At 46.6% G+C, this 13,456-nt stretch overlaps 2 protein-coding genes across 4 annotated transcripts in view; one reads left to right on the top strand and one right to left on the bottom strand.

Moving 5' to 3' along the window:
* FGD1 (FYVE, RhoGEF and PH domain containing 1) overlaps positions 1 to 13,456 on the bottom strand; it is a 102,473-nt gene that overhangs the window by 46,920 nt on the left and 42,097 nt on the right. The window lies entirely within an intron of this gene.
* ITGAV (integrin subunit alpha V) lies at positions 3,265 to 7,380 on the top strand. Its single transcript, XM_044305625.1, has one exon. It carries the CDS (start codon positions 3,349 to 3,351, stop codon positions 6,469 to 6,471), a length of 3,123 nt encoding a protein of 1,040 aa, XP_044161560.1. The 5' UTR covers positions 3,265 to 3,348; the 3' UTR covers positions 6,472 to 7,380.

The following is a 13,456-nucleotide window of genomic DNA, read 5'->3' on the forward strand; positions in this document are numbered from 1 at the left end:
TGCGGATCCGTCTGTGCAGATACAAGACGGATCCGCACCTAACGCGGGTGTGAAAGTAGCCTTAGCTCCATTGAATGATGCCAGACACCCGCCACAACTTTAAGCGGTGTCCGTGCGCGGACGCGGCTTTATACAAATGGCCCTCAAACTGCATTGCTGCCTCCCGTTTGGCGCCAAAGTTCCGCCAGCAAATTCCGGGGGCTCTAAAAGTGGATTTTTTTTCTTTTTGCAAAATCGCATCCGTTTTAGCGGTGCCTTTTTTTTCAGCTATGTCAAATGCCACAGCCAGGTAGCTGTAACTCAATAGGGAAAATTTGAAAAACACTAGTGTGGGTTTTTTTTTTTTTTTTTTTGCATTTATTTAAGGTGATCTGCATTTTTTAAGGTGGATTTCATTAGACTTCTTAGAATATAGGGGGAAAAACACTAGAAAATAGGCATCTAAAATATTTAAATACCAAAAAAATATATAATTTTTTTTTTTTTTTTACCTTAAAATTAAAATTTTCAGATTTTTCTCTGACACCGCTGTGAGTAAATGGCTGAAAATTTTTAGGCCATCCGTCTGGCTGGAGTCTTTTTTATGTGGACTTGTTTCGACAAAATGATAGGGGATGTGAACAAAACTATAGTGGTGAACGGCGAGCGAGGGGGTCGCAGCTATAAAATGGTGGGGGCCGTGTAAAAAAAAAAAAGGCACAGAAGAGTCAGCTGTCTGCTAATACGCATGCAAAATAACAGAGAAGACGGGAGAAGCGGGAAAGGGAGGGACGGCTGTGCATTCCTGGCCCATTACCTGTCACTGAGATCTAGACGGCTGCCTGTGACGCATGTTTCCTCACCCCGGACACCTGAGACGTTGCGACTATCCCTCCCTCCTCCACACCTGGCTGCATTAACCTTTACCTTACAGCCAGATGCCTGTACTGATATCACAAAGCAGTGTCCTTGTGCGAGATCAGGAAAACACGGTTTCTTCTTACAGCAGCGCCACTCTTGTCCACAGGCTGTGCCTGGTATTACAACTAGAATTGAGCGAATCGATTCCAACAAGCCAAATTCATTTGGTTGGTCAAGAAACTCCCTTGATTGACAGGGCCTGTCTATTCCTGTCAATCTGGCGCCTGCGCCGTTTCTCTAGGCATCGGCACCAGCGCAGAGGATCTGCTGCTACTACCTGAGCAGCAGAGATTCTGGCTGCGCTTGCGCCGCTGATCTCTCTGTACATCTGGAATCAGAGATGCAGAAGCCACTGCCGCCTCCACTTCTGGGTGTCGTCAGCGGCGCATGCGCAGTCAGTATCTGCGCTGCTCAATGCAAAATCGATATGTTAGAATCCATTCGCTCCATTGAAGTGAATGAGTCAGAACTGCAATACCAAGCACATCCTATGGACAGGAGTGGCACTGTTTCTGAACTAAAAAAGCCACTTTTTTTTCAAATTTTATAAAAAAATAAAAAATAGAAAAAAAGCACGCTATTTTCTTGTGCAAGCTGTCACAAGTAAAAGTATTCGTGGCAGTAATTAGATTCACCTGCGCTATTGTATGTATAGCCCCCGGCTAGAGACTGGCTGAGTACAAGGTTTCTCTGAGAACAATAGGATTGGACATGCTGAGAGTCAGCATGCCCAATCCTTTCTTCTCCCCCGACATCTGCTATACTCAAATTGGTCAAATTATTAAAGTGCCATTCCAGCAGTATCTATATTTCCCTTTATCTCCATTTGTCTGCTTCTTGGAAAGCTGAGTGACGGTAACATATCCACAGCCGTATGGGAGAAGTAGATGTGTCCCTGCAAAACCAGACAGATGCCATGCAGGCGGCTGAAAGTCGGTGGGGGCTGTCACCCAGCTTTCCTAGGATATGACTAATACATGTTTTTTGAAGTGTCAGCTCTGCAGGCCAGGAGCTGGAAGTGACTGGACCGCAGGCCATCTCCATGATCAGGGAGGCTCCTTATAAGGAGACTGGAGGAGCCAATGTTTACTGCAGAGAATGCAGGCCAGGGAACCAGTGCAGACAGGCAGCGGCTCCTTAACCCCTCCCGTGCTGCGGCACGCGGGAAATTCTCAGGACATGGCTTCCTAATTAGAGACATGTGTGTAATAGCAGTGTCATGGGGGTGATGTCAGCGGTGGGGGGAGGGAGAGGAGGAGACCCCCACCCCCCATCTCCAGGCTCAGAATTTAATCAGGATCAATGGAATTAGGCTAAATGGCACAACACGGTCATGTGCTAATAGGATGGACACTGGCACTGCCCCCACTTAACCCCCTGCTCATACCCTGGCACTGCCTGATTTACCCCCCTGCAGCCCCTTCTCCCTCCTCATATGCCTGGCACTGCCCCCACTTAACCCCCTTCAGCCCCTCTTCCTGCTCACCTCCTGGCACTGCCCCCACTTAACCCCCTTCAGCCCCTCTTCCTGCTCACCTCCTGGCACTGCCCCCATTTAACCCCTTCAGCCCTCTCCTCCAGCTCATATCCCTGGCACTGCCCTATTTAACCCCATCGCCCTGGCACTGCCCCAATTTTACACTTTGCAGACCCCTCTTAATAAACCTTGCACTGCCCCCATTTAACCCCTGCAGTCCCCTTTCCCTGCTCATATGCCCTGGTACTGCCCCCATTTAACCCCCCCTGCCTGATTTAACCCCTTCAGACCCTTTTACATGCCTATACCCCTGCCGCACTAGGTTCATACCCCTGGCACTGCTTGGTTTTTAACCCCTTCAGTCACCATTCCTTGCTCATAAGCCCTGGCACTGCCTGATTTAACCCTTTGCAACACCCCCCTACATACTCATACCCCTGTAATTGCATGATTTAACCCCTTGCAGCCCCCTCTCCCTATTCATATCCCTTTCACCACCCCATTTAACCCCTGCAGTCACACATTCCCTGATTTAACCCTTCACAGCCCCCTCTCCCTGTTTATATCCCTTTCACCGCCCCATTTAACCCCTGCAGTCACACATTCCCTGATTTAACCCTTCACAGCCCCTGCTCACACACCCCTTGGCAATGCCTGATTTAACCCTTGCCCTACACCCCCCCCCCCCCCCCCCCCCCCGCGGTGTTAACCCTGTTCCTGCCGAACGTCCGATTTTTTTTTTAACCCTAGACCCTTGCACTGCCGGGCGCAGAGTTCCCTTTTAACCCTCTCCCGCCCGCGCTGCACACGAGCCACCAGGAGGACCGCAGACCGTCACCATTCCACGCCCTCCGGGATGACTCGTCTCCAGGCCCGGCCTCCGTGCCTGCCCCTCCAGCCCCGTCTGCTCGGAAAACAAGGAAAGTCCCCGGGATCGGCGGAAGTTTCTCCACTGTTCATCAGCGGTCCTGATGGGAAGAGAGTCTCCCCCTGCACGCGCCATGGGCGCCGCCTGCCTCCTGCTGTGGGCGCTACTGCTGCCCCCGTCCTCCTGCTTTAACCTGGACGCCGAGCACCCCCGGGTGCACTCCGGCCCGGAGGGCAGCTACTTCGGCTTTGCTGTGGACTTCTTCCTGCCAGACCCCGGCTCTTCGTTCCTGCTCATTGGCGCCCCCAAAGCCAACACCTCCCAGCCAGACATCAGCCAGGGGGGCGACGTGCAGAAGTGCGACTGGAGGAATGCCAAGTGCCAGTCCATTGTCTTCGACTCCACCGGTAACCGCCTGTACAGTGCTGATGACCCCATTGAATTCAAGTCCAACCAGTGGTTCGGGGCTTCCCTGAGGGCCAAAGATGACAAAATCCTGGCCTGTGCCCCCCTGTACCACTGGCGGACCCAGCAGAGGAAGCAGGAGAGGGAACCGGTTGGGACTTGTTATTTAAAATCCGGAGAAAAGATCGTAGAGTATGCGCCCTGCAGGTCCAACGCCAGACACGATGCCCAGGAGCAAGGCTTCTGCCAGGGCGGATTCAGTGTGGACTTCACCAATGCCAACCGGGTACTGCTAGGAGGTCCTGGAAGCTTCTACTGGCAAGGGCAAATTATTTCCGACACTGTGGACGATATCGTGAGCAGCTACAACCCCAACAGCTACAGCATTAACTACGCCAAACAGTTGGCAACACGTGCCGCCAGCCCCCAGTATGACGATAGCTATTTGGGTTACTCTGTGGCGGTCGGGGACTTTAACGGAGATGCCATTGAGGACTTTGTTTCCGGCGTGCCCAGAGCTGCCCAGACACTAGGCATGGTGTCCATTTACGATGGCCAGAACATGGCGTCGCTCTACAATTTCTCCGGCGAGCAGATGGCGGCCTACTTTGGCTATTGCGTGGCCGCCACGGATGTCAATGGAGATGGCCTGATGGACTTGTTTGTTGGCGCCCCACTTTTTATGGACCGTGGTTCGGATGGGAAGCTTCAAGAAGTCGGCCAGGTGACTGTTTTCGCTCAGCAGAGCAAATCGGGCCTACAGGTGTTGACCAAATTGAACGGGTTTGATCTGTTTTCGAGATTCGGCAGCTCTATTGCCCCCCTGGGTGACTTGGATCAAGATGGCTTCAATGACATCGCCATTGGGGCGCCTTACGCAGGAGAAAACAAAAGGGGCCTGGTCTATATTTACAATGGCAGGAGCTCTGGAATCAGCACCACACCATCTCAGGTTCTTGAAGGTCAGTGGGCATCTAAAACCATGCCGGCAAGCTTTGGCTACTCGCTGAAAGGAGCCACCGATGTGGATGAGAACGGTTACCCAGACCTTGTGGTTGGAGCCTTTGGGGCTGATAAGGCCATATTGTACCGTTCTAGACCCGTTATAACTGTCAGTGCGGTACTGGAAGTCAACCCGTCGCTCCTAAATCCCGATAATAAGACTTGTAACCTTACCGATACAGTGAAAGTCTCCTGCTTTGATGTAAAATTCTGCCTGAAAGCCAGTAGCAAAGGCAAAGTACCCGAAAACCTATCATTTAAGGTAGAACTCGTACTTGATAAGCTGAAGCAGAAGGGCGCAGTGAGGCGGGCGCTGTTTCTCCACAACAAGCAGCCCACCTATTCCAAGGACATGACAGTGAGAAATGGTGGCACCTTACGTTGCGAAGAATTACAGGCGTATTTGCGGGATGAGAGTGAGTTTCGAGACAAACTTACACCTATCACCGTCTTCATGGATTACCAAATGGACTACAAGGCGGCCACTGACTCATCCGGACTAATGCCCATTTTAAATCAGTTCACCCCCGCCAACCTAACCAAACAGGCCCACATATTGCTGGACTGCGGTGAAGACAATATCTGCAAGCCAAACTTGATTCTGTCAGTAGAAAGTGAGCCGAAACAGCTGTATATCGGAGATGACAGCCCTCTGACGCTGCTGGTGGATGCCCAGAACCAAGGCGAAGGGGCCTATGAGGCTGAACTCATTGTCCACATCCCACCCCAAGCTGACTTCATCGGGGTGGTCCGAAAAAATGAAACTCTGTCGAGGTTATCCTGTGCGTTAAAGACGGAGAATCAGACAAGACTCGTCGTCTGTGATCTCGGAAACCCCATGAAGGCCAGAACAAGGTTGTTGGCAGCCCTGCTCTTTAGTGTCCATCAGCTCAACGAGATGGATGACACAGTCAACTTTGACCTGCAGATACAAAGCTCGAACCAATATGACAATACCAGCCCCAAAAGATCGCTGCAGATAGCACTGGCCGTGATGGCAGCAGTTGAAATTAGAGGAGTTTCTACTCCAACCGAGGTTTTCCTGCCAATTGCCAACTGGGAACCCAAAGAACATCCAACCACAGAAGATGAAGTTGGCCCACTTATCCAACATATCTTTGAGCTTCGAAACAACGGACCCAGCACGTTCAGCAAAGCAATCCTCAATGTCCAGTGGCCTTACAAGTACCAAAGCAAAACCTTATTGTACATTATGAAATATGAAATTGATGGCCCCATGAACTGTACTTCCGATGTTGTAATCAACAACCTCAACCTTACGCCCTCCAGTTCCCAGGGAGATGATATAAAGAATGTCACTCGTAATGAACGCAATCGTCGTGATCTTTCGGAGGTGGAAGGAGACGTGCAGACCCTTAGATGTGGAACTGCGCAATGTCTCAAGATTGAGTGTCACGTGGAACGTGTGGAAAAAGGAAAAAGTGCAATTTTATATATTCGATCAAGACTGTGGACACCAACCTTCATGAATAGCGAGAACCAGAATCATTCCTACTCTCTGAAGTCCTCTGCCACATTCCATGTCTTGGAATTCCCGTATAAAACCATGAAACTTCCTGATATAAACAATTCTACAGAGGTTACCACTAATATTCTATGGGTTAACCAGTCATCCGGGGCCCCGGTGCCCGTCTGGGTCATAGTACTTGCAGTATTATCAGGTTTGCTTCTTTTGGCTCTGATGGTCTTCATAATGTATAAGCTTGGGTTCTTCAAACGTGTACGTCCTCCCCAGGAGGAAGCCGAGAGGGAGCAGCTTCAGCCTCAAGAAAATGGTGAGGTAGCCACTGATGCTTGAGTCCTTTTTTCCAGGAATGACAAATCATATTTTTTATTTTTTTTGGACAGACCAACGTAGCATTTCATTGAGAACATTGAGTGGTAGGGTACTCATGTTATGGCGGTGGATCAATAGGCTCCATTCTGATGAATATTGTCTCATCATGGCTGACACTGCTACATGTAGGACACGGTGAAGTACAGGTGGTCCATTGACACAAGAGCATCTATAGGTAGATACATCCCCATTACTTGGCAGGAAATCCTACATTTCTCAGTGAATCCAGGTGTCTAACCAAAAAGTTTTCAGGTGATGGAAACTTTTGTAAATTCTGATATGAGTAGGAACTTTTTAGCTTCAAATGTTGTGGATGCTCCTACCTTGGTCCATTTCTACCTGCATGGCTGAACGTATATTGCAGATGCTCCTACCTTTGTCCACTTCTACCTTCATGGCTGAACATTTATTGTAGATGTTCCTACCTTGGTCCATGTGGACCCTAATTTGACCAAGGTAACCTGGTCTACCTTGGGAATGTAGGGATGTGGTTATGTTTTTCTTTTTTATTTGTTGAACGTATAGAAGACCAGGTAGCTTAACTTCAGGCATGTGGGTGTAAGTGGACAGAGGTGAACATCTTTCTTGGAGAACTATTATGGAAACTGGGATCTTTAAGTTAACTTTCCCAGGCGCCAGCAACATTGGGATGCATTTTTGAAATACTCTGAATAGTTTCTATTCGTGGGTGTGATCTAACCCAAACCATTGACCTCAAAAGTAATTTCTTAATCAGTTTTAGTAGCAAAAATTATAAAAATTTCTTATTTGCATATGTTTGTAGAATTAGGCCTCATGCACACGACCGTATGTATTTTGCGGTCCGCCAAAAACGGATCTGCAAAAAATACGGATGATATCTGTGTGCATTCCGTATTTTGCGGAATGGAACAGCTGTCTCCTAATAGAAAAGTCCTATCCTTGTCCGTAATGCGGACAATAATAGGACATGTTCTATTTTTTTTTCTGAACGGAAATATGGACACATGGAAACGGAATGCACACGGAGTACCTTCCAAATCCGTAATCCGCAAAATGGCAAAAGCATAAAGGCCTAAATATTAGCATTTCTTCCTTTTTCTTGTAGAAAAGGGAAGTATCAACCCCCCCCACCCCCCCTTTCATGAGAACTTCATGGGGAGCTACCCTGAAACAGCTGATCTGCGGGGTACCCCTTTGAGTTTTTAGGAACAAAATTACACTCCACTGTTTCAAAAACTGTAGCTCTGAGGCTCCTGCACATGGCGTAATACAGCACCCATGTTAGCCCCTACTGTACCTTCATCGGCCTCCAGTTTCATATGGAGGCACATGAACGCACTGTTTCAAAAGGTGGAGATATCTCCATCTTGGGTAGCACATGGAGGCCTACAGCTCAGTAGTAGTGACCTCAGTGTGCTGCGGTACATGCTCCGCGAGCACAGCTGACCATGTGCACGCGGCCTAAATGTTAAAGTACGTCGGAGTCCATGTGTTCTAGAACCGCCATTGATATACATTTGCAGATCCTTCCCCTTTAAATACCGACACAGTCATTAGTTATACCCTACTTAGTAATAGGATTTTTTATATTGCTTGACAATGCCAACAGTTTTAACATTCTACAAAAAAATATATATATATATATGTAAAAAAAACAACAACACATGAGTACTGGGAGAACACCTGAAAATAGCAATATGTAAGTGCACTTTTTTTTTATTTCCTTATTATAATTTTTTTTTTTTAACTAGTGGATATTTTTCTGATGACTTTATTGAGCATTTGTGTTACTGGCTTCTCACTGCCAAAAGCCATTAAAAAGGGGAGAGGTATCCGCTAATAAAATAAAAATCATGTTTTTATAGTGTTTTTGTAATAACATTTTTAACATATGGCTACTATACAGCATGTCAGAATGTAAGCAGAAATTTGTAGTGAAGAGGGTTAGTGGGTGTTTTCTTTTATAGGGTCCTGTAGCGCCACTCTTGTCCATGGGCTATATGTGGTATTACAGCTCAGCCTTTTTCTCTTAAAGGGGTCATCTGGGATCTTGATATTGGTGGCCTATCCCCATTATAGGTCCTATCTGATCAGTGAGGGTCCAACTTCGGTATCACCAGCCGATCAGCTGTTTGAAGAGCAGCGCTGCGGCCTCCTCGCAGCTTACCGAGCACAGCGCCGTGCACTGTATAGTGGCTGTGTTTGGTATTGCAGCTCAGGCCCATTTACTAGGTCATGTGACTAATGAACGTGACATCACTGCCCTAGGGAGAGGTTACAGCGCTCACCGTAGTACTGCAGCCTCCTCAAATAGCTAATTGGTGGGGGTGCTGGGGGTCAGACCCCCAACGATCAGATGACTTATCCTGGAGTATAGACCATCAATATCAAATTCTGAGAAAACCCCTTTAAAGGCCACATGGCAGCGTAGTTTATGTGGGTTTTCCGCAAGGACTGGTACCGCACTACACCTGCGGATTCTCCATACGTAATACGCAACATGTGCATATACCCATATGGGGCTGAGATGCAAAACCACAGTCTGTGGGCAAGAGTGAAACAGTTTCTTAAAAAAAAGCCACCATCTTTTCCCAGTACGACTCCTTTAACAACAAAGACCCAGGACAGAAAAAGTATCCCCTGTGTGTACTATGACATGCTCTGAGAAACCTAAGCCCTACACAAATGTACTTTAATCTGTATTTTAGTGATGAGTGGAGTTTCCTTTTAAGACTTTGTGGTGTGTTTCTGAGGTAAATTTTTTCAGTACAGAGTATGGAAATAAACATCAATGGTCATGTAGGTCCTCCATTTTCATGTGGTTTGGGCCTTGTGTATAAAAACTACTACACTCACAAACTGGTGGAGCTGCCCATAGCGACCAATCAGATCCCTGCTCTAATTTTTCCAGTGAAGTTTACAGAATGAAACAAGTCTTCTGATTGGTTGCTAGGGGCAACTGCTCCATTTGCTGTTAGGCCCGGTTTTACACAGGGGTAATTAGGCCTGTGGTTCTGCAGAACCCATCTTAGACTACCTTACAGAGGTCTACGTTGGAGTCAGTAGATCCCAGGGGTATTGGAGCCACATGGTGGCCGTCTAAAACCGCACTAAGTTGTTTTACAGCTTGACCTCGATTACCGCAACATGTCTGCCTTGAAAAAGTCTGAAGGAAACTGCAAATGTCATCAGTGTGTCTTGGTTTTGCAATGTTTAGTTGTTCTGTGCTACACCATAGAAGAATGTGCTATGTATAGAAGCCGAAGGCGTAACCTTCACAAAAATCTTGTATTTTAATAATTTTTTTTGTAGGTCTTTTCTATATGACGGTACTTTTTCTCTAAAAACAAAAAATTCTCCAATCCATCACGGCTGATTGCAGTATTGAGCGGCAGACAGCAGTACTGGTCATAGATGTGGCCATTATTGGAGATATAACGGTTGGCCGACTATTATTATCCGACCTGGCCATTGAATTGTGAATGATAAGTGTTGGTCAGGCACTGCTTATCTCCCACTAAAACAAAAAGTCTGACAGGAACCATCCAATCCTTGATTCATCTGACAGTGGTCCGGCCTCCATAGAAAGATGGTTGAAATTGGTGGGACTCCCAAAAATTCACACAAAGTCCAAAGTCCATGCTTGCCAACATTGTAGTTGGTAAATTCAGGGCATGTGAGCCCTACCCTGGGAAGGCCCCCTTCACTCCTAGGACCACCTGCTTACGGGTGAATCTTACATAAGTCCCGTCCATTTTTGCTCTGGTATAGTCTGAATTTGACGGGACTGCCTCTGAAAATTAGGGTCGCGTAGCAGTTAAGCACAGCCATATTTAGTCAGTGGCTCTGATGGCCCATAGGGTCACGTCCTTAGAGCTACTGGGAATTTTACCTCTGCACTACCCCCCCGCTGGGCCCAAAGTAAATACAACTTCATGAACCCTACCTTAAAAAAAACCTGGGTGACCACTTTTTTCGGAGCATTGCTGTTAAAAAACAAAGAAGTATTTTCAGCTTGTTTTTTTACGAGATCTCACAGCTAATTCCTTCCAGATCCCTTAGGCGATATTTAACAATGGCCGATTCTTGCTTAAAGGAGTATCTTAGAACCAAGTCTGTCTGAAGAGACTATTGACAAGGACTCTGTCTTAGCGGACAGCAAAAAGACAATAGACCCTTCAGCGGTTGTTGGTTTTGGACTGTAGGCATATGCCATGACTCTTCTTTTTGGTGGCATGATAGTCGGGAAGTTTTGGGTGGAGTATCTTGAGATGCCAGTAACTACATCACGTGTGGGATTTTTATATGGTTACCCCCATCCATCCATCATGGGCCCTGAGAACCATAGCCATCCTTCGAGGGATTCTCTATAAGCACAGGTGTCGGCTGTGTCTCCCTGGGATACTAACCTTTTCACTCCCTGTCCAGAATACCTACCACTACCAACATTGCAGATGGTAAATTTGGGACAAATAGACCATACCCCAGAGCAGAACCATCCATTTATGGGCAAGGCCACCCAATTTTGGCTAAATTTACAGGGACTGTCTCTGAAAATTAGGGACTGTTGGCAACAGAGAAAACCACTGCAGGGCGACAAAAATAAAATCAAAGAATACAAAAAGTTGCCAAAGTGACAGGAAAAATTTAAGTGTAAAGCTTTTCATGCATGGGATGAATTTTAGTAAAATAAATCGAAGGCTTCCATAAGTGCCTACTATTACTCGGAGATAAGTTACCTAGGAGACCTCTGCCCTTACCGTGAGACCCTTGAAACAAAAAGTGGACAACCCCTTTAAGGGCCAAAAACAGATCTTGAAGGACATATAATAACAAGTAGAAGCACTAGTGGGGAAGTTACTAATGGGATAGGACTTATTTTTCTACTCAGTAGGTGAGATTATTTAGATAAGTTAGGTATGTCTAGATGTGACGGAATATGATAAAATGTCCCCAAAAAATGGTGGAGATTCCATTGTAAATGTCATACAAATTGTGCCAAGAACAATGTCCTAAAACGTATCCTCTGCCTAATTTATAATTGATCACTTTTTTATATGAAGCAATATTTTAATTATGGTACAACACTAGGAGGCGGCCATTTTGGGGGCAGAACCACTACTGATATGTGACTCTATGGGAATACTGAAAAACAGCAGTGGGCCTGAAGGGGCGGAGCATGACACAGAATTTCAAGGAACACCAAAGTGAAAGTTTTTCTCATGCTCCACCCCCCACAGGCCATGGACTGTGCATCAGTTTTTTGTGTGTGTTCCTTTACGGTGTGTTCGCACGCCAAAAAGGCATGCGGATCTTCCCAATTAAATTCAATGGGGAATTTGCATGTTAATTCAAACATTGCCTCCTTTTTCCGCTTGCGGTTTTAAAAACCGAAGACGTGTCCTGTCCATTCTTGATGCAGATTTTGTGTGCCATAGAAAATGGGCAGGAATGAAACAGTGTCGAAAAAAAATAGACTTCGAAAAAACCTGCGGATTCTGCCTCAGGTTTTTTTCAGCGCAGAAAATACTCATTGTGAACATACCCTTAGCATCAATCGCATGCAAATCAGTGTTGCAAGACTGTTATTCAGGAGCCAGTATAGCATCATGCCCTGGCGTCTTCATTTTTCACAAAGGTTGGTTTTGCTTACAAAATGGCCGCCGTGTGCGCACTGACTAGAAATGCTCAGTTTTGTCGCTATAAGCCTCCTACATGCTATTATACGTTTCTACAACATTCAGCCGCTCAGTACTGACCCCTGACAACCAATCAGAATCCGGCTCTCATTTTTCTAATGCAGGTTGGAGGATGAAAGAAGTTACCTGATTGGTTGCTATGGGCAACCACTCCACTTTTTTTTTTTCACTGTACTGTGCAGTTACTACTTTTATAGGCCTCGTTTTCTAGACTTTCTGTTTTTCACTTATTTCTCTGGATTTTGCACTGATTTTTATATTTTCTCTTGATCAACATGTTTTTTAGCAGCTTTGGATGATAGTTACATTCCCTGTGATGCTTGACTGTTTGTAAAAAGAAAACATTTCAATAAAACTTACACAAAAAAAAAAAGTTGTGATGTGTCTTTGGCCTCCATTTTGTTTTACATATTAATGTGGAAGTTTCTCTAGAGATATTAGGGGATTGTATACAGGACTCCTGCACTATAATGACTGGTTGCCCTTGGAAACAGACAGGAGATATCCTCTCTGTCGTCAGTCATGTGACCTAACTGCTTACCCATACCTGGCCATACATAGTAATTTTGGACTGGCCGACTATATTATGGCTATGGGGGTGTCCCAACTTTCCCCTGTCAACAGAAGGGTCGGGCATGTTGTATTTCTACCTGCCTGACCCTTTAGTTCAGACATGCTGCCACAAGCGGAGCCTGGCAGTAGCGATGTAAAACACAGACATGCTCAGCCAAGTTGAGCATGCATGTGTATGGGGGGGGCGGAGGTCGCAAGGAATGGCTGTGGGGCCCGACGCTCAACTGTGTCTCTCATCTGGGTTCCCACAATCCTCTGCTCTCTTGTAATGGGAGACTAGTAGAACCTTGAACATAGCTTGATGTGTGAAAGGGGAATAAATATAGCATTTTTTTAAAACTTATTCAAGACCCGCCAAGTGGACATGAGGAACAGACATGACATCTGCCAGGGGCGTGGATATTAGGAGTAGCAGTTGTGCCTGGACTCTGGTGCTCCAAGACCTCACTATTATAAAGGACACATGGGGGGGCAGAGCTTCATATGACCTCACAACGGCCCTCACTTCTCGAGTCCATTCATCGGGATAAGTGAAGCTGAGGACCTGCACTGCACCACAATTCTGCCCCCTAGGGACCTCGATAAGTGAAGCTGAGGACCTGCACTGCACCACAATACTGCCCCCTAGGGACCTGGATAAGTGAAGCCGAGGACCTGCACTACACCACAATACTGCCCCCTAGGGACCTGGG

The sequence above is a fragment of the Bufo gargarizans genome, chromosome 9 (assembly GCF_014858855.1).
Source record: "Bufo gargarizans isolate SCDJY-AF-19 chromosome 9, ASM1485885v1, whole genome shotgun sequence".
Classification (NCBI taxonomy): domain Eukaryota; kingdom Metazoa; phylum Chordata; class Amphibia; order Anura; family Bufonidae; genus Bufo; species Bufo gargarizans.

Bases quoted from the DNA above. Each gene is read 5' to 3' on its own strand.
- ITGAV (XM_044305625.1), top strand. From the start codon at position 3,349: ATGGGAAGAGAGTCTCCCCCTGCACGCGCCATGGGCGCCGCCTGCCTC.